This window comes from Nilaparvata lugens, chromosome 8 (assembly GCF_014356525.2).
Source record: "Nilaparvata lugens isolate BPH chromosome 8, ASM1435652v1, whole genome shotgun sequence".
In the NCBI taxonomy this organism is placed as follows: domain Eukaryota; kingdom Metazoa; phylum Arthropoda; class Insecta; order Hemiptera; family Delphacidae; genus Nilaparvata; species Nilaparvata lugens.
In genome coordinates this window covers 3,147,416-3,168,672 of record NC_052511.1, presented here as the reverse complement: position 1 = coordinate 3,168,672, position 21,257 = coordinate 3,147,416, and the positions used below count along the sequence as shown (strand labels likewise).

At 36.1% G+C, this 21,257-nt stretch overlaps 1 protein-coding gene across 1 annotated transcript in view; it reads right to left on the bottom strand.

The window, feature by feature from the left end:
• The window catches only part of LOC111049944 (lethal(2) giant larvae protein homolog 1), a gene marked incomplete in the record, with an annotated part of 78,781 nt that continues 57,524 nt past the window's right edge, over positions 1-21,257 (bottom strand). Inside the window, 4 exon segments of the mRNA XM_039433747.1 lie at positions 1-947; positions 8,094-8,152; positions 15,822-16,027; positions 18,346-18,613. Coding sequence (XP_039289681.1) covers positions 882-947; positions 8,094-8,152; positions 15,822-16,027; positions 18,346-18,613 — 599 coding nt within the window.

Below are 21,257 nucleotides of genomic sequence, written 5' to 3'. Positions count from 1 at the left end.
TATAGTTGAAATATTTTAAAACAAGTTCCACCTCAAAACCAATAGCTTTCTAAAAATTATAAAAATAATTTGATTCATAAAGAATTACAAAAAGAACATTGTTAAGCCTAGTAATAAATTAATACATTTTACCACCAAATATAACGTCAATTTCTAATAGTTTTCTCTTACACTTATACATTATCAACTATCATAGTAGAAAACCTATTTGATGTAAAATGGAAGTATCAAAAAACATTCTGATACAACTAATACTTTTATCATCATCATAAATATTATAACATTATTATAAGCGTGTGTATGTGTATGTGTTCAAGTGTTAAAACTACATTTTAGTTTGTTTTTAACTTATTAGACCATTATTTGTATTTTTTCAATGGTGGGTAAGCATAATCATATAAATATATAATATAATCACTAAATTCTTCCACTAAATATAATACTTCATGGAATGCTACATTGAACATATAACTTTCCATTGTTAAGTGTATGTAGTACCTAGGATTAGTAGTCTATACTGCACAATCCAGCAATAATTTACATAAACGAATGTTAACAAATCAACAGAAATCATAGAAACAATGTAGTGATGCATTTTAGTTCACAATGGACGAAAATAAATTATCAATAATTATAACAGCTAATTGAGTTATTAATGAGAAGCCAAGCACTTGAAGAAGAAGGAGAAGAAGTTTGATATGGCAACAATCTAGAAAATGCACTTTTCGAAAATTGTAAAAATTGTCTGATCACAGTGGGTGAGTTATTTTGCACATTTCCAACAATTTTTGTAATATTGTTCATCGTCAACCAGAGAAGGATAGAAACACGTCAGAGTGACAGAATTGTCCAACACTAAAAAAACTAGTAGAGCAGCCGGTTCATTTCACAACAGCTGCCTGTTCCATTTCGAGATCTTCCATTTTTGCCAACGGAGCTTTACGAATCTGCAATACAAAGACACCAATATTATCTATAATATAATATAGTAAAGAAATAGTTATTTGTGCAACTAGTGCGCAAAGTGACAGTTTGCTGCACCGAAAGAAACGTTTACGCCCGAGCCGTAGGCGAGGGCGGAATGGTTTCTTGAGTGCAGCAGAGGAACTTTGCGCACGTATTTCACATTAAGTTTTTCCTACAGTTACCATTGAATATGAAAAGTGGGTAATTATGGGTAAAATTGCCTGAAATGCATCAAATGTTTTTCTGTGTATTTTTATTATTGATAAAAACCTTAATCCTAAAATCCTAAAGTCCTCGTTGTCCTTGGTTATAATATCTAATACTAATAATTAGCGCGTTGTGCTTCGTTGCACCTCTGCTCACTATAGCAGCCCAGTCACTGTTACCAACTTCATTTTGATTTTGCTGCACTGTTGCTCCATATAACCTACTAAGTATTTTGCGTTGCCATGTTGCAAATCTGGAGTGCAGAAAAATTTTTCCCGCACTAGAGCGGAAAAGTGATTCTTTGCGTTCTGTAATCAGTGCAGCAATGGCCACTTTTCAACGTAACTGTAGGAAAAGAATTGAATTATGCACGTACGGGATAGGAAAGTTACGAATGCGCATCATCACGTCAGATCTACTGAACTGATCAATTTGAAATTTGGCATAAGATTCCTAATTTACCGATGATGGTTATAGACCTATTTCAAATTCTTCAAGATTTCAATATAGGTCAAGTTTTCTAGACCCCTGCGGAGCATGGATTAACTGTCAATATAGCCTAACAAGATGTCCCATTGTATACGTTGTTTATGTTTCAAATTCCAAGCCAATGTTTTGTCAATTCAAGCCCATTACTGTCGACTACTGTCAATTATCACTGTTTTAGCCGGGTGAGAGTGTAATAACGGTACATTATGAGAGACTACCAGCGTTACATCTATATATATAAAAGCGAAATGGCACTCACTCACTCACTGACTGACTGACTGACTCACTCACTCGCATAACTAAAAATCTACCGGACCAAAAACGTTCAAATTTGGTAGGTATGTTCAGTTGGCCCTTTAGAGGCGCACTAAGAAATCTTTTGGCAATATTTCAACTCTAAGGGTTGTTTTTAAGGGTTTAAAGTTCGTCTTTTAGCATGTATATTCTTCTTCTCCCAATCTCTTAATATTATAATTGAAATTTCCATATCAGATGTTACTATAGAACTATAATCTAGATAGAGTACCTATTCGAAACAGTTGTTAACTGGCAACTAAATTAATAATTTTGTCAGGTTGGCATTAAGTTGAGTTGACTTTGTTAGGTTGGCACCAAGTTGAAGATTTAAATGCATTTATCGCGGAAAAATTGATTGGGCACTGCTAATTCAATCCTGGGAATATTATATTACTAGCCGTCAGGCTCGCTTCGCTCGCCATATCCGTTTAGCCAGACGTTTAGTCTGGACCCCCGACTGGATTGTCCTAACATGATAAAAATGCAGGCGAGCGAAGCGAGCCTGCTAATCTCATTCTTGGACGATCCAGTCGGGGATCCAGGGGGCGGAGCACCCTGGCTAGACGGATATGGCGAGCGAAGCGAGCCTGACGGCTAGTAGCTTCATAAAAATAAGTACTAGGCCTATCGGCTTGAGTTAAAAGTGAAATTTGCAACATGAACATGAAGTAATAAAATACCATGAGATATCTTCTTATGCTATCTTTTCTCTACGGTACTAATTAGTACAATTTGATCAGACAGCACAAACAATAGCAGACACTCATAATCTATCTATATCAAAAATAAATTGCTATGACTGAAAATTCACATAATCTTTCTAATACCATATTTAATCCACTTTAAATATAAAGAAAAATAAAAATCTCAGTACCCTTTTGAATTATTTTATCACAACATGTTTCAACATTGATGCCATTTTACTTCATATCACTTGAAAATGCCATCTGTAAGCAGGGAAGGAACTATGATAACTCCACCAAATATGTAAGGCAAGATATGCCTTCACCAATTATGTAAGCAAGATGTGGAACGGCGGGAGGAGCCTCCACCAAAATATGTAAGCACGATGTGCCTACACCAAATATGTAAGGGGGAAAAAACTATGATAACAAGAAAAGAACAGAATAACTAGAACTTTAATTAATGAATCTTTAACATATATACATTTGAACAAAACAAGATTAATTTGATTATAAAACAATATTTGATATGAATTAATGGGGAAAACACTCGCTTGCTGCTAATGAGGATTCAATGTTTGTGGCTATGAAAATTTAAGAACAAATGATTCAGTAGTCACCTACCTTTTTGAAATAGCTTCCCACTTTGGCATCCACTGGTATTTCGCGACTTTAGTATTAAAAAAAAAGAACAAATATTAACTGAACCAATGAATAGGCTCAGAACCCGTCTCCCTTAACAATACAATTATTTTTATACTGCCCGATCTGTGACAGAATAATTCAACTATTAAACGAACCGAAATCTAGCCTTTTTCACTGGATCAGCCGGACTTAACTTTCAGTCCTATCGAACGAGCTCACACAGACTCACAGACACAGCAAAAGTAAAATTTTGGGTATTAAATATAACTCAGTCAATGCCAAACATGAAAGCCATTTCAAGTACATATTTTTATCAGTCGCACAAGCGGCACGTTTGTTATTAAAAACAAAAGAGAAGCTACATTAATTTTGACAACAAATGAAATAAACAATCTTTCTGTCGATGACAAAGATTGTTCAAAGACAAAAACACTGTTCATTAAACTTTTCCAATTTAAAACTCTAAAATCCTGATCAATATGAGATAAATATATGATTCATATAATATGTCCCATATGACCAGGTGACACATCAATGTTGGAACATGTTGTGATAAAATAATTCAAAATAGGGTACTGAGATTTTTATTTTTCTTTATATTTATATTACAAGTAGCACTATACAGAAAAGAGATAATTAATTCACGATAATTAATTAAAGTGGTTATTCAACACTACACTGTTTTGTCACTGATTGAAAATGTTCCACATACTGATTAGCTTGGGCCCATGTTATACGAGCGCTAATGCTGCCTAGCGTCGCGTTAACTGGGCAAAGGTACTTGCATAGTGCGCGCCAACAACGCTGTGTATAACTTGGTTCAGCGTTGCCAACGCCGCGACATCAGCGCCCCTACAACATGGGCCTTACAACAACCGATTTAAAAGTTATAAATGAAGAAACATTTACTTATTATACCAATAACACGACAATATAAAGCTGCGTACAGGCTTATGCGCCACGAACACACGCATTTCGCTTTTCATCAGCTGATGCTATGCTTATTATATCTTGATGTTATGTTTAACCTGTACAGAATGAAGCAGACTACATTAATCGACTAAAAACCGAGTATCGATATTTTTGACATTGATCACTTGATTTGCCTCTCCTGAAAAATTTTCTCCAGCGACTTTGGGTCCCTTTTCGCTTTCCGCATCACATATATAAAAGCGAATGGCACTCACTCACTCACTGACTGACTGACTGACTCACTCACTCACTCACTCGCATAACTAAAAATCTACCGGACCAAAAACGTTCAAATTTGGTAGGTATGTTCAGTTGGCCCTTTAGAGGCGCACTAAGAAATCTTTTGGCAATATCTTAACTCTAAGGGTTGTTTTAAGGGTTTAAAGTTCGTCTTTTAGCATGTATATTCTTCTTCTCCCAATCTCTTAATTATAATTGAAATTTCCATATCAGATGTTACTATAGAACTATAATCTAGATAGAGTACCTATTCGAAACAGTTGTTAACTGGCAACTAAATTAATAATTTTGTCAGGTTGGCATTAAGTTGAGTTGACTTTGTTAGGTTGGCAACAAGTTGAAGATTTAAATGCATCTATCGCGGAAAAATTGATTGGGCACTGCTACTTCAATCCTGGGAATATTATATTACTAGCCGTCAGGCTCGCTTCGCTCGCCATATCCGTTTAGTCAGAAGTTTAGTCTGGACCCCCGACTGGATTGTCCTAACATGATAAAAATGCAGGCGAGCGAAGCGAGCCAGCTAATCTCATTCTTGGACGATCCAGTCGGGGATCCAGGGGGCGGAGCATCCTGGCTAGACGGATATGGCGAGCGAAGCGAGCCTGACGACTAGTAGCTTCATAAAAATAAGTACTAGGCCTATCGGTTTGAATTAAAAGTGAAATTTGCAACATGAACATGAAGTATTAAAATACCATGAGATATCTTCTTATGCTATCTTTTCTCTACGGTACTAATTAGTACAATTTGATCAGACAGCACAAACAATAGCAGACACTCATAATCTATCTATATCAAAAATAAATTGCTATGACTGAAAATTCACATAATCTTTCTAATACCATATTTAATCCACTTTAAATATAAATAAAAATCTCAGTACCCTTTTGATTATTTTATCACAACATGTTTCAACATTGATGCCATTTTACTTCATATCACTTGAAAATGGCATCAATGTTGGAACATGTTGTGATTAAATAATTCAAAAGGGTACTGAGATTTTTATTTTTCTTTATATTTATATTACAAGTAGCACTATACAGAAAAGAGATAATTAATAGAGATAATTAATTAAAGTGGTTATAAGTGGTAGAGCCGGATAAAGTAAAGTAAAATAAGTATGTTAGTCAAGTTCCGTTAATCTGATAGAAATTATAAGGACGGCAAAAAAACTGTACGTCCAGAAATCGATGTGTGTTTAAAGACCCGCACACACACACATCGATTTTTGTTCTTAAGCTGCGTTTACACCAAAGTTATTAACAAAATGTTTATTTTTCGTCCTTATAGATTCTATTAGATTAAAAGGAGCTTGACAAACACATATGCACATCATGTGTATGATAAGTTATGTTCAATCTATAAGGATAAGTATTATAGAATCTATAAGGATGGAGAAGTAAACATTTTGTTAATAACTTTGGTGTAAACGCAGCTTTAAGCCCCGCACACACACATCGATTTTTGCTCGTACGATATTTTGCCGTCCTTATAAATTCTATCAGATTAAAACGGAACTTGACAAACATCATCTGTTTGAAATCATCTGTTTAATCAAATAGAATTTATAAAGACGGCAAAATATCGTACGAACAAAAATCGATGTGTGTGTAGCTAACCTTACGGTTATTTGCCGTCCTTATAATTCAATTAGATTAAACATAAAATGATGTTTGTCAAGTTCCGAATAATCTGATAGAAATTAAGGACGGAAAAAATCGTACGTCCAGAAATCGATGTGTGTGAAACTGGCTCAAGTCTGTACGCACCTCAAGATATACAAGCTTTCAACAAAAATAGGAATATCATCAACTTACTGCTTACAATCGTCCATATAACGTGGATTCCAACAATCTTTAGCAAGCGTTAATGAACAATTAAAAAGTATTTTATTAAACGATTAATAACATTTTTACCTTGAACAATTTAAATATGGATCCTGATCATTTGAGCTATAAAATAATATTAAATTTGTACCTCCAATACAAGGTTATAATATGGGCTCATCAAAATATAATCTACTTATTATAATTAAAACTCATAAATATTTTATTGTTTTTGAAGATATATTGTGGTATTTCTCCATAATGAAAAAATGAGACACAGATGTTGTCAATAACACCTTAATTTTGGTTTTACATAAGGACCCTGTTTTCTTAAGGTGCGTACAGATATACGCGCCGCGAACATGAGCAATTCACTTTTAATCAGCTGATAGCAAGCTTTTTATATCTATCTTACCGTTTCTGTAAAAATACAGATATAGTCAGCTGATTAAAAGTGAATTGCTCATGTTCGCGGCGCGTATATCTGTACGCACCTTTATGTAGCCTACTCAAAACACCAGTCTAGCTGAGGATGGGGGGGGGGGGCAGGTGTAGCCCCGAAACCATGGTCATTTTGTAAAACAAAATTAGTGGTAGTACCCGTATTATCGGATGGGCACGTTAAACTGTCGGTCCCGGCTGAAGTATGACAGTCGTAAGGCCCATTGACGGCTTAAATGATATATTCAGGCGGTGGGACCTTTACGAAAGGGACTCTCAACCAACAAAAGCCATACGAATTTACTCTTTTTAGTGGTATTGACAACATCTGTGTCTCATTTTTTCATCATAAATATTTTTTGTGGATTATTTAAAACGTTATGCAAAATACAGTGAATATTGTCCTATTATTAACAAAATTCAACTTCAAACCCTCGAAACTTGAATAATGAATGCTATTTTATTAGTTTCAATTATTGGTAGTTACACATTCCAGCCGTATGGAACTCCAAAATAGATTGGATAGAAAAATTAGATTTGGTTGGATTAAGGACATGCGTCGAGTTACATAGCATGCAGGCGTCTTGAAGGTATAACATTTTTTATTTCAAATTTCACACTGAACACTAAAGCTGCTGCAAAAGCCGTGGGGAAATGCGTTAACTTGTGAAATTGTACATAAAACTGAAGAGAATTCGATGCTCTATAAGCTCATAAATAGCACAATTTTTTCAGGTTAGGGTGGGGACTTTCGATATGTTTACCTCCTTAATACCCTAAACAAAACTGTAAGGTCAAAAATTGTCTTCCAAACTTTTCCTTCTATACTCTTTTTTGAGAAAGACCTAACAAAATGGTTCTTTCTCAGAGCTCTTTACATAAGAGCTCATACATAATAGTTCTTTTCTATTTGTCATTTAATTCATGGAGTTTTCATATGACCTAAACAGAACTGTGAGGTCAAAAATTATCTTCCAAACTTTTCCTTCTTTTCCTTTGAGCATTCATTGCCTAGGCTATCAATCATGTTGATCTATTAAATTTAATAGACGTACTTGCAACTGATTTTCAATCAAAATCCGGGAATGGAATAGTAAGGGCTATAAGCCTGTCTTTTCATTTCCAATCATTTTATGATTATGCGTTTTTGTCTCTGTTGAATAAATAAATTGATTGCTCTATTGTTTAGCTAACATGCTCCATGCACTGCAATGATAAATAGACCGATTCATTAGAAAATTGAAGAGTGCACCTCCCCCAATCACCATGTGCCATTGATTAGATGATTGTAAATATTATAAAAATTCAAAAAACTGAATACCTCATCAAGGAGGTGTGCTGAATCCAATCTAGGTGCTTCACTCTCATCTATACAATAACCAACAAACACCAATACAACATCAACACAAACAATAAATACTAATAAGCAAACAATACTACAAAAATAATATATATAAAATTGAGTTGAACAATTTTGGTTAAAGTAAAAGACAGAAGGAAAATAAGAAAATAGTCCAGTAATATGATTGAATGATCATAAAAGAAATAGAAGGCAAATGAAAACCAAAACCACATAAGAAAAAAGCATATAAATCCTGAGTACATACATTTTTTAGAGTCAAAATAGTGTGTGAATTAAGTTATCATTTACATAACCTCTAGACTGTGTATTGCAAATTAAGGTTTAAAACAGTTTTGGGCGAAATCCTGTTGTTTTTACCTGCATCTATCTATTGTCTATTGTCATTGTATCTATTGTCTATGAATAAATGAAATGAACAGTTTACTTTTAATTAGAAAACTCAACATCCAAAAATCGTTTTAAAATAGAAAATCCCATCTAGAGTACCCACTTGGGCCCTTGGAGCGAAACCATATCAGGCGTTTCAGACGAGTCGGCAGGGCAAGAAGCTCTCCTATTGGCTGATTGGATTGGCATTGGGGAATCAGCTGATAAGCTGCCAATCAGAGAGATTCCTGCCCTGCCGACTGGTCTGAAAGACCAATAAGATCTCGCCCTTATTGTATAAAATTATAAATGCAACAAGATACTATATAAGTTGAAAGATATGATGAAACTATCACATGCTTATTAAATTCTATCTATCTAAGCCTTTCTCAGGAGCATAAGGTACCTCCCATGGCATGAGGGAATTCTCATCATAAATGTGTATGATGTATTTAAATCGTATTATTTTGAAGAGAAAGAAAATCTTTCAGAATCTAATATTTCAATTATTATTGCTTTGAAGGCTTTATTATTAACAGTAGTATTGTAAGCTCTGCCGTTCACTAACTTTAAACTACCGTCATACATATGTAAATATATAAATAAAAAAAATATTAAATATATATCGGAGTACCCTTATAAATTATTTTGTCATTACATGTTTCGGCTACTAATGCAAGTCTAATGTCATTTTTCATCTGGTGACAAAATAATTTATGAAGGTAATCAGATTAATATATTTATATTAAAAGTAGCCATAAATAAAAAAGACAATATGTAAATATAGTATGAAAAGCTTTCAAAAATGCAAAATTTCCTTTGCAAAATACTCGAGCTACAGAGAAGTCTTATGTTGAATTTATATAATCAACAAACGTACTTCATGCAAAATTGATGCCAGAAAAAATACTATTTAAAAACATCACATCATTAAAATTATTTTTAAAAGGTTTTAGAAAAGGAAGGAAATCAAAAATTATCTGCATTAGGGAAGGAAAATAATCCAACTAAGCCACAACATTGCAATGGATAACGAATGAGTAATGGAAGATAAAAATACTGAAGCCACTGAATAGACGCAATGTAAATCAAAATTAGAAATTTAATTAAGTACCCTTTTAAAATTGAACAATTTTAAAATGGTACTTGGATTTCTAATTTATATTTATATTATAAGAGTAGCCCTAAAGAAAAAAGACGCAATGTAAAGTATGCACATAAAATACATTATAATCTACAACTAGATGACAATCACAAAAATACTGAAACTAATCCTAACTGACTTGCATCTTAAAAAAATAATTGCAAAGACAGCAATAGAGGCTACCATACAGCATTGCATTGTATTAGAAAAAGATGACACACCTTCCCCAGTTCTATAGAGCGAGCGAGAAAGATGTATATGAAGAGAGAGAGAGAGAGATAGGAGATATCCACAACCACAAATATTATGTAGGCCTATTTGATCTATTAAGCACGCTGTAAGATCCTGGTAAGTCGTTTACGAAGCAACGAAGTTATATGCGACTTGGTGAATAGACGTCCTGGTCCAACCTCTTCTACACAATAATAATTCAACACCAATTTATTACAATAGACAACAATGAAGCCTGGTTTCCACTAGTAGAGTTACTGGCATACTAACTCTACCGAGCTAACTCTACTCTACTTTCTTGGTCGAGTAACTGTTTTCACTATAATTGCGAATAGTATGTAAAGTTTGTTGTCTAGTGAACAGAACTAACCTTAGAATGGCAATACTTTCAAATAAATTAACACCTAAACACTTATTAACACTTTTTTTAGTTATTTGTGCAACTAGTGCGCAAAGTGACAGTTTGCTGCACCGAAAGAAACGTTTACGCCCGAGCCGTAGGCGAGGGCGGAATGGTTTCTTGAGTGCAGCAGAGGAACTTTGCGCACGTATTTCACATTAAGTTTTTCCTACAGTTACCATTGAATATGAAAAGTGGGTAATTATAGGTAAAATTGCCTGAAATCCATCAAATAACTTAGTAGTGTTTGAATGGCGAGGCGGCTGTGTGGTGTGTGCTGTGGTGGCACTGTGCTGTTGCTGTCCTCGATATAATATATAATAGTAATAATTAGCGCGTTGTGCTTCGTTGCACCTCTGCTCACTATAGCAGCCACAGCAGTCACTGTTACCAACTTCATTTTGATTTTGCTGCACTGTTGCTCCATATAACCTACTAAGTATTTTGCGTTGCCATGTTGCAAATCTGGAGTGCAGAAAAATTTTTCCCGCACTAGAGCGGAAAAGTGATTCTTTGCGTTCTGTAATCAGTGCAGCAATGGCCACTTTTCAACGTAACTGTAGGAAAAATAAATAACAATACTTCTTAAACTTGATAGCCTACGGCACGACTCTACTCTACTAGCTCGAGACTGTTTTCAGCAGCACAGAAGTTGTAGAGTAGAGTGAGAAGCGGTGGTGGGGAAGGCAAGTGGTAGAGTACTATCCCACGGTGCTATTCCACTCTAATCTACTTAAAACTAGTACTCTACCATGAACGTTTTCATTGGGAGAGTTCACAAGATAGTTAGTACTTGCCCAGGGAACTCTACCACTAACTCTACTAATGAAAACCAGGCTTAAAAGTAGACTTTTGACTTGACCCTAATCTCATTTCAACATCTCAAATCGTAGAAAAAATTTCTTCCACAATAATTACACATATAATAATATACTTCCACAATATACATTACTTGAAAATGTTTCAAGACTTTCCCAGCAATCAAGACACCTTAGGGAGGTGTGGTCCTTAGACCAGTTATAGAATAGACACGCTGGGAAGTCTAGCCTCTGAAGCCAACATCTACTGTCATATCACCAATCTTGACGTCACAACAGTGACGTCACGCATCGTATAGAAATTATAGAAAACTTTTTTGAGTTTGTTGTGTGAGTATTTGTGGTGTTTAACTTACATTGTTGTTAAACATAGCTTGTTTTCCATAGCAGATTGTTATTTATTTATGTAATTATTATTTATGAAAATGGTAATCTCCTGCGCAGCATATAATTGCACTGAAATTTTTAGGGAAAAAAGTGGAATATCTTTTCATGCGTAAGTTGAAATTTATACACATAAATATTGTAAGTTGTAATTGTAATATTATCCTTGGTTATGATGTAAGTGAACTCATTGCAGCATGACAATAAATTAGTTTTGTAGGCTACCGTACCTTATTATTTTCAAAACACATTATAATTTTGAAGCCAATATCACATAACACATTATAACTTAACCGATATCGTTTTCGCCCGTAGCTAGAAATAACCTAAAAAAACCATGAATCTGAAATAGACACAATCTGAAAGTTTTTCTATACGATGCGTGACGTCAAGATTGGTGATATGACAGTAGATGTTGGCTTCAGAGGCTAGACTTCCCAGCGTGTCTATTCTATAACTGGTCTAAGGTGTGGTCACATGAATGCAAGTGCAAGCGAGGTCATGCATGACCAAGCGCGCAGATTAAATAAAATTCTGTAAAGAGCCAAAGGAATACTTACACTGAGCCCGTGCACTTTCTGGTGGCGTTCAGTGTGAGCAGTTACAGGCAAGTTCAATGGGTTTGTTTTCAAGGTATTTGACATTTGACGGTTTCCTATACTCTCCAGGAAGATATTTCAAACAAACAAACATCAACCATATTCGTGATGCTGTTTTCATGAAAGATCAGAGTCTATTACAACTCTCAGCACTCTAATATTATTTTTCTACAACTGCACGTAAAGAAAGAATTTACATACTCAATTCTCCTCGTAAAACAGCTTATTTCTGAGGAGAATCTACTTTATCGCTCGCTAACCATCTGCGCATGCGCAGTAAATTTTCTTTACGCTCGCAAATCATTCGCGCATGCGCAGAAGTTTCTTTACGCTCGCTAATCAGCTGATGATAAGCATCTCGCCAAAAGACAAACCACTCTCGGTCAGTTCTTAACCTAAAAAGTCGGTAATTGTACCGATTCTACAGCCATGATGGATAGATAGATAGATATATTTCTCGATCCATGAAACATCTATTGATGCATGAGATCACGTCAAAATATTAGAACACATACATAATAGAGTACTAGTCAAATTAATATGCCTTTATGGTTTCAATGGTTTTTATAGCATTACAGGTCTAAGCTGGATTCAGGCAGCTCAAAAAACTCGTCAACATGATAGAAGGGGTTAGCGCAGAGCCACGTATGTAGAGTTTTTTGAACTCTATGGTTCTCATGTCTCTAAACTTGAGGGGTAATTTATTAAATAAACGTCTACCCATTATCAGATGGCTGGACCTTAGCCTTTCCAGACGGACAAAAGGAATGTTGATGTCATGACTATGTCGAGTATTAATCCCATGAACGTTCGATCTACATTGGAGCGTTTTTCTACACTTATGAGTGTGAACAAGGCTACTGAATATATACAGATTCACTACCGTAAGAATGCCAAGCTCAACAAAAAGTGGCTTACAGTGGGCCATTCTATCGGCTCTACTCATTATTCTGATAGCTCTCTTCTGCATTATAATACCTCTCCAATCCTGGTAGCATTACCCCAGAACCACAGACCATACCACAGAACCGACTGGAACAGAGCAAAATATGAAGATTTTACATATTCAAAAGGCAAACATGACATCAAACGCAGTAAGAGGAAGTTCACTCGAGACAACCTATCTAAAACCGTATCAATATGAGGAGCCCAAGACAGATCGTTATCCACCGTCAGTCCAAGAAATCTGGCCTTATTAGAAATCGAGGGGTCGCTCACATATGGTCTTAAACTGAAGACAACTGTCTGTGTCTTGCTTGGTTCAATAGAAAAACCATTAGCTGCAAACCAATCAGAAGATATCAGTGTAGACGAATTATTATAAACTCCGCCAGATATAAGTGATTTAACAGGTTTGTGCAGTTGTAGAGAAAATGTTGTATGTAATTCGCGCGTAAAGCTTCTTTATCGCTCTTGCAACTGTTTTGCGCGAGCGATCAAGTCGCGCATTACGCTCTTAATACATAAATAGCTATTACGGATTCTATTTTATCTTTGAGATCCCTCTTTTGTTGCACGGAATAGTATTTCTCTACATTTACTATAGTGAGGTCAACGATTGATTAGCAATTGTATTGCTATCCTTGTCTATCATTCAACAAAGCGGATACCGCTATCTCTTTCTCGCTTTCCTCTGTTGCCAGATCGCCTTTTAACAATGTATAATTAATAAAAAAATATTTCATCTTAATTATGAAATTGTTGGAAAATATAATTTCTTGCTTAATAAAATATAATTGATTATTTTAAACGAGAATGAATATTTAATATTACATCAATAAACCTGTATCAGCTACCGTTTATAGAAGGCATTGACAAGATAGGGGTTCGGCAACGTTGTTCGCCTATCTTTCTCCACCGCCATTGTAACGTGGACCTCACTATAGTATTCATAATCAACTTGTTGTATCCATTTTTCTAGTTTAATAAGGGCAGTTTCGCTCTCCAAATCCAAATTGGACTGAGTGTTAACTTTCAGTAGAATCCTTACGTCTATTACGGCTCTTTCCAGATTTTGTTTCTCATCTGCGCGTTTGATCATGCATGAGCACGCGTGCACTTGCAAATATACACATTCAATGTGATCATACCAGAATAGTTTCCGGCTGAGCCAAATGTTCCCTTTCAATAATGATTTGTGATTGTAAATAAACAAATGCATAGATTTTATGAGTCTCTCCTTCCTGTAGAAGCGAGTTCAAAGTATCAATGAATGGTAGTATTAATGATTGAAGTATAACTGAATGAAGTAAAAATGAATGGAAATATCACTGAATGAAAGTTTCAATGAATAAAATTATCCATGAATGAAGCGAATTTTGTGGCAGACTGTACTACTCACTGTCTTGCGGTGGTGAAGCGGTCTGGTTGTTGGTAGTGGTGGTAGTACTACTTGTTGTGATGACTGTACGCTTGATGGTCGCAACAGCTGTTTCTTGTTGTTGCTGTTGTTGTTCCACCTTGTTGTTGGTCACTGTTGTTGTCACCACCCGTGTTGTGCTGGTAGCACTCTGGTTATGACTGCTCTCCTCTGACAGTGTACTCGAACTGCAAAAGTGGCAACATTTATTCAAATGTTTCATTCTATTTATTTATTTCATTTTTACAAAGAAAGCACATTCATTTCATTAGGCTACTTGGGAAAAATCAAATCAATCAATCAAAATTTTTATTCGCACTTCAAACAATTGAGGGTCCTGCCAAACCCGAAGGTTTTTCGGCGGGTGCCCAGTTACAAAAAATAAACTTAGACAAAATGCTACTGTAAAATATTAATTTTTATTTAATTAAAGTGGATTTTCGACAACGTTTTGAGTCTATTCAATTAGACAGAATAAATATGACACTTCAAAGATTCCAAGTATAAGATGAAAGAAAACAAATATAAATTGCAAAATAGTTATTTGTATATCTAGAGTGAAAAGTAGGACTTTTCTCCCTGTGGGAAGTTTGAAGCCGAGGCGAAGCCTAGGGCAACAATTTTCCTGAGGGAGAAAAGTATTTTTCGCTCGTGATGTACACAACATTTTTCTTCTTTCTTCAATCTTTGAAAAACGATTTCGAGCTGGAAAAAATCTCATTTTCTGCTCTAGGTGGGAAATATACTATTCTTGCTTAATAAAATATAATTGATTATTTTAAACGAGAGTGAACATTTAGTATCACATCAATAAACCTGTATCAGCTACCGTTTATAGAAGGCATTGACAAGATAGGGGTTCGGCAACGTTGTTTGCCTATCTTTCTCCACCGCCATTGTAACGTGCACCTCACTATAGTATTCATAATCAACTTGTATCCATTTTTCTAGTTTAATAAGGGCAGTTTCGCTCTCGAATTCCAAATTGGACTGATAGTTGACTTTCAGTAGAATCCTTACGTCTATTACGCCCCTCCCAGATTTTGTATCTCATCTGCGCGTTTGATCATGCATCAAAAATACACACATTCAATGTGATCATACCAGAATAGTTTCCGGCTGAGCCAAATGTTCCCTTTCAATAATGATTTGTGATTGTAAATAAACAAATGCATAGATTTTATGAGTCTCTTCTTCCTGTAGAAGCGAGTTCAAAGTATCAATGAATGGTAGTATTAATGATTGAAGTATAACTGAATGAAGTAACAATGAATGGAAATATCACTGAATGAAAGTATCAATGAATAAAAGTATCATTCAATATAAAGTACTGAATGAAATTATCAACGAATGAAGCGAATTTTGTGGCAGACTGTACTACTCACTGTCTTGCGGTGGTGAAGCGGCCTGGTTGTTGGTGGTGGTGGTAGTACTACTTGTTGTGATGACTGTACGCTTGATGGTCGCAACAGCTGTTTCTTGTTGTTGCTGTTGTTGTTCCACCTTGTTGTTGGTCACTGTTGTTGTCACCACCCGTGTTGTGCTGGTAGCACTCTGGTTATGACTGCTCTCCTCTGACAGTGTACTCGAACTGCAAAAGTGGCAACATTTATTCAAATGTTTCATTCTATTTATTTATTTCGTTTTTACAAAGAAAGCACATTCATTTCAATAGGCTACTTGGGGAAAATCAAATCAATCAATCAAAATTTTTATTCGCAATTCAAACGATTGAGGGTCCTGCCAAACCCGAAGGTTTTTCGGCGGGTGCCCAGTTACAAAAAACGAGTTACAAAAAATTAATAAACTTGGACAAAATGCTCCTGTAAAATATTAATTAATTAAAGTGGATTTTCGACAACGTTTCAAGTCTATTCAATTAGACAGAATAAATATGACACTTCAAAGATTCCAAGTATAAGATGAAAGAAAACAAATACAAATTGCAAAAAGAAAATAAGAAGTATACATAAGATTTTGGAAGTTTTATTACATACAGTTTCGGGTCCCGTAGCTTTGCCTCGGTGACTTTGAAACGGCATATAGGCAAGGTATGGTGAGCCGGGTAATATTCTTCAAAGACCCTAGATCCCTAGATGGAGGAAGCTCCCTACACACAGAGATTCTTCTCGAATGAGAGAGTTGCAACGTATCACCAACAATGTAAAGAGAATGTAGAACGAATGTCAGCTGATAGGCTTCCATTGAAAATTTTCAAGTACCGCGTGACCCAGAATAACGGGAACATATAAAAACGCCATAAAACATTAGTGGGAAGGGAAAAAATGATTTTATTAAAACTAATGTAAAGTTCAAGACTTGCCATTTGAGAATTATTAATAACATCTATCACTTTTTGACAAAAAATTTTGAGACTTGGAGAAAATATTTCATGTTGCCAAATTGTCTGAAATTCCCATCTTTTCATGCAAGCCCTTATGACAGCGATGCAGAGTTGTCAATTTGAATACATCCAGTCATATGGACTTGCATGAGACGATTGAAATTTCGCACAACTTGGCAACAAGGATGTTTTCTCCAAGTCACAACTTATTTTATACAGATTATAAATCCTCATAAGACCGCTGGAATTAGGAACACCTGACCGCTTTCTAAGTACAAAATAGTCGACGATTCAAGTTAATTTAATTAACCCACTCCGTCCTAGCAGGCTTAGCTAATATCCAATACTTCACGTTATTATTCTCACAAAGTAATGTTCGTGCAAACTAGACAACGCCACTTTCTAGGCCCTTGACGTTTGACGCTCGGGTCGATGTCAAACGAGGCAAACGACAGAAGAGTCCTGCGACAGTCGAGACCAGCGACGGTAGAGACCGGCGACATTCGAGGCCAGCGACGGTAGAGGACTCCTGAAAAAGTGGCCTCAAATGTCGCCTGCGTTAGGCGACACAGTGAGGCCACTCTAATTTTTGTACAGCCCCGACAGTCGAGACCTGCGACGGCAGAGGACTCCTGAAAAAGTGGCCTCAAATGTCGCCTGCGTTAGGCGACAGTTAAGGCCACTCTAATTTTTGTACAGCCCCGACAGTCGAGACCTGCGACGGCAGAGGACTCCTCCAATTGAGTTTTGTCAACAAAGGTGGTCAAGTCATATACATTCCAGTACTTGGATGATGGTCCCTAAACATATTTTTAAGTAATGGGAATCCATTACTACTGCATTATGCCTGTTCATTGACAAATATAAATATTTATCTATCTTCTATCCATCTATAAGACGAGATGGTGTCTGTCTTTCTGTCTGTTTGTATGTGAGCTCATCACGCTTGAAATACTTGACTGATTAAGCTGCAATTCTTCACAAAGATGATCGTTCTGAAAATCCTTCAAGGATAAGCACTATCTACCTTCAAAGTTCATATGGTTTTTTATGAAGGAAGTTTCCATTATTTAGTTTTCAACAAATCAGAAGTTAAAATCATTATAAAATGTATTTTGTCTGGAATCGCAGTAGGATGTGTCCTCAACTGTCGCCTGCTGCAAGCGAGTCTCTAATTTTTGTACAGGCCCTACAGTCGAGACCAGCGATATTCGAGGCCAGCGACGGTAGAGGACTCCTGAAAAAGTGGCCTCAAATGTCGCCTGCGTTAGGCGACAGTTGAGGCCACTCTAATTTTCGTACACTCGAGGCCTACGACCGTAGAGGACTGTAAAACAGTCCTCTACGGTCGTAGGCCTCAAATGTCGTCGGTCTCGACTGTCGCGCCCCCTTGACGCTCAGACGCTTCCTGTGTCTATCATGGACGCTCTGACCACGCCACGCCACGCTTTCAGTGTGTTTGTACCCTTAGAGCAGTACTATTGTAGAGTAGTACTATTTTAGAGTAATTCATTGGACAATAAATGAATGAATGGATGAATATTATAATGAATGAATGAACTAACTTGACAAGATGATCCTTGACAGAATCGATGGTGATGTCTCCAACACTCAGACTGAGTGCAGTCACGTCCTGCTCTCTCTCTTCTGTCTCTCCCTCACCCTCTCCTTCTCTCTCTGTCTCTCCGTTCCTTTCGGCCACACCGTTCTCCACCACCACCACTGCTCCCCCTTCCACCCCCTCCACCTCCTTTTCCCCCACCACTGCACTCAATGACGTAATTTCTTCTTTTTTCTTCTCCGGCTGCTCGGCTGTAGGCTTACTGGCTACGTCTACAGAAAACAAGCACAAAAATGAAGTCACTCAAACAGTCATTAGCTCATTGTATTATAAAATAGTAGCACAAAAATAACATATCGCTCAAACAGTCTAAAATCAAACAGCTCATTGTAAAATAGGATTACAATCACTCAACAATAAACATACTCAAATAAACAATGATTAGCTCATAGTAATAGCAAATTCAAAAAGCCTTTCAACAAGGAATTATAATTCCTTGAAACGTTCAAGGAATATTTTGTAGAAACCATAACACAACGGCTCAACTCACACTTTCGCGATACAAGTCGAGAAGAGACTCGACTCTAGTCGAGAGCATATGTTTTAAAATGTGACGTCGCGGAGACTAGAATCATAGAGAAACAATAGCGTAAGTAGATATCCCATGGTATAGGACGTTTATGTCGCGACTTTTACTGTTATCTCAAGCCGATAGTACACATAGTTCTTTCCCGTGAAGCTGTGTGACGATCGTAGTCTCTCAAACTGTGCCGTTCATACACTCTCACCCCAAAAAAACAGTAAAAATCAACGATAATAAATCGACAGTAATCGGCTTGAGATAACAGTAAAAGTTGCAACATAACCGTCCTATACCATGGGATATCTACTTACGCTATTGTTTCTCTATGCTAGAATCGGCTGGTCTGAATGTCACCATTTGGAAACACATGTTCTCGACTAGAGTCGAGTCTCTTCTCAACCTGAGTCGCGTAAGTGTGAGTTGAGCCTTAGGCTCACACTACCTTGACTCAAATGATACGACTCCAGTCGAGGATACTCCAGTCTCTCGACCTGACGACTTTCTTGCTCATTGTCACTACTTCAGTTCCATGCCACTCCATTTCTAACCTTACTTTATTGAAAATATAAGATCCAATTCGTCTCTACTTCGCATGTAACAAATTTTATAATAATTTATTATTATGAATATATTGTCTTAAGTAATTCTTATTATTGTCTTATATAGAATGATGAAACATCACTTTCAGACAGGTCATGAAGCTCTCCGACTGGCTGATTAACAGCTGATTCCCAAACACCAACCTAATCAGCCAATCGGAGAGATTCATGCCCTGCCGACTCGTCTGGAAACGCCTGGAAAAACGTTGCATATGGCTTGGCCCTAAGGATCAAAACATGATGGAGCGTTGAAGGTAACTGAGAGTGTTAAAAATTAATGTGTAATTAATTTAAAATGAATTACTTTCTTCGCCGCTCCACTATGTTGCAGTTTGTAACTAGGGTATGATGGGTGCACTTATCTGCAAGCATGACCAAGCGCGCAGATGATAAACAAAATCTGGAAAGATCCATAGAAACACGTTGTGACTTGCCTGTAGCTGCTCACACTGAACGCCACAAGCAAGTGCACGCCTTCAGTGTGAGTGTTCCTATTACTCCTTCAACATTTTAATTCTCATCTGCACGCTTGCTGATTGATAACTAAGCTTGCACTTGCACATACTTGCAACCAATGTGATCATACCCTAAAGTGAGGTCCACGTTATAATTGCAGTGAAGAAAGATAGGAGAAAAACGTTGCCAAGTCTCTCCATTTTGTCACTGAGTGTACACAGCTGCTACTCAATTCATCCCATTAAATTTGATCTAATAATAATAATTATCATTTCCTTGATAAAATAATCAATTTAATGTCAAATTATTCAAGAAAATATATTTTTTCATAATTTGATTTGAAAATTTGCTTTCATAACTGAGATCAGATTTTTATTTTTATACAAACCTGAAATGGCGGCTAATTTAAAAAGCTGTGATACAACAATCTGAATTTCAAAACAACAGAAATTAAGTTATTTGGTAGGTATTCTATTCCAATTTCTATTAAAAATAATAGAAATCCTATTTAAAATAATTTCCATGAAAATAATTCTGAAATAACCTTTCAATATTATTTATACCGGTACGAGTAGGTCTAACCTATACGTGTAGGCTGACTGAAGCATGAAGTCTAGGATGGTTAGTTATCAACTTTTAAAATGCCATTTCAGGTATTTTAATTTGTGTTTCTCATGCGGTAAAGTCTGGAAATTATTTCATTGTTTCAAAAATACATTTTAAATCAATTATACGACTTGTGTACTAAAATATTTTGATAGAATGAAGAAAAAAATGGCGGCTGAGAATTGTTTGTTCAGTTTTGTACAGTCACTGTCAAAAGAAAAAATAAATATTCTGGCAAACAGACAACATTGCAAAGCGAGAGAGAGAGATAGCGCTATCTGTTTTGTTGTATGATAGAAAAGGACAGCAACAGTATTGTCAATCGTACATTGACATTATAACGTGGACCTCACTATAATATATTATTAAAAAGTTAACAAATACGATTCTAATACCAGACATAACAACTACATCCAGACTGACTTCCAGGCAATAATGATTCAATGATTTGATGAATAAAACTAATGAACACACTAATTTTGAGCCACAAAAATAATAACACATGGAAAGGGTGATGACAGGACAACACACCCAACATTAAGGGTAAAAACATAGTGGAGCAGCGAAGGTAGCTACCAGCCTGATTCCCGGTTGTACAGAAGTCGGTTAAATTTTAATTGTAATTAATTTCATGACTACCAATCATAGAAGACCTTTTTGAAACGACGGCTT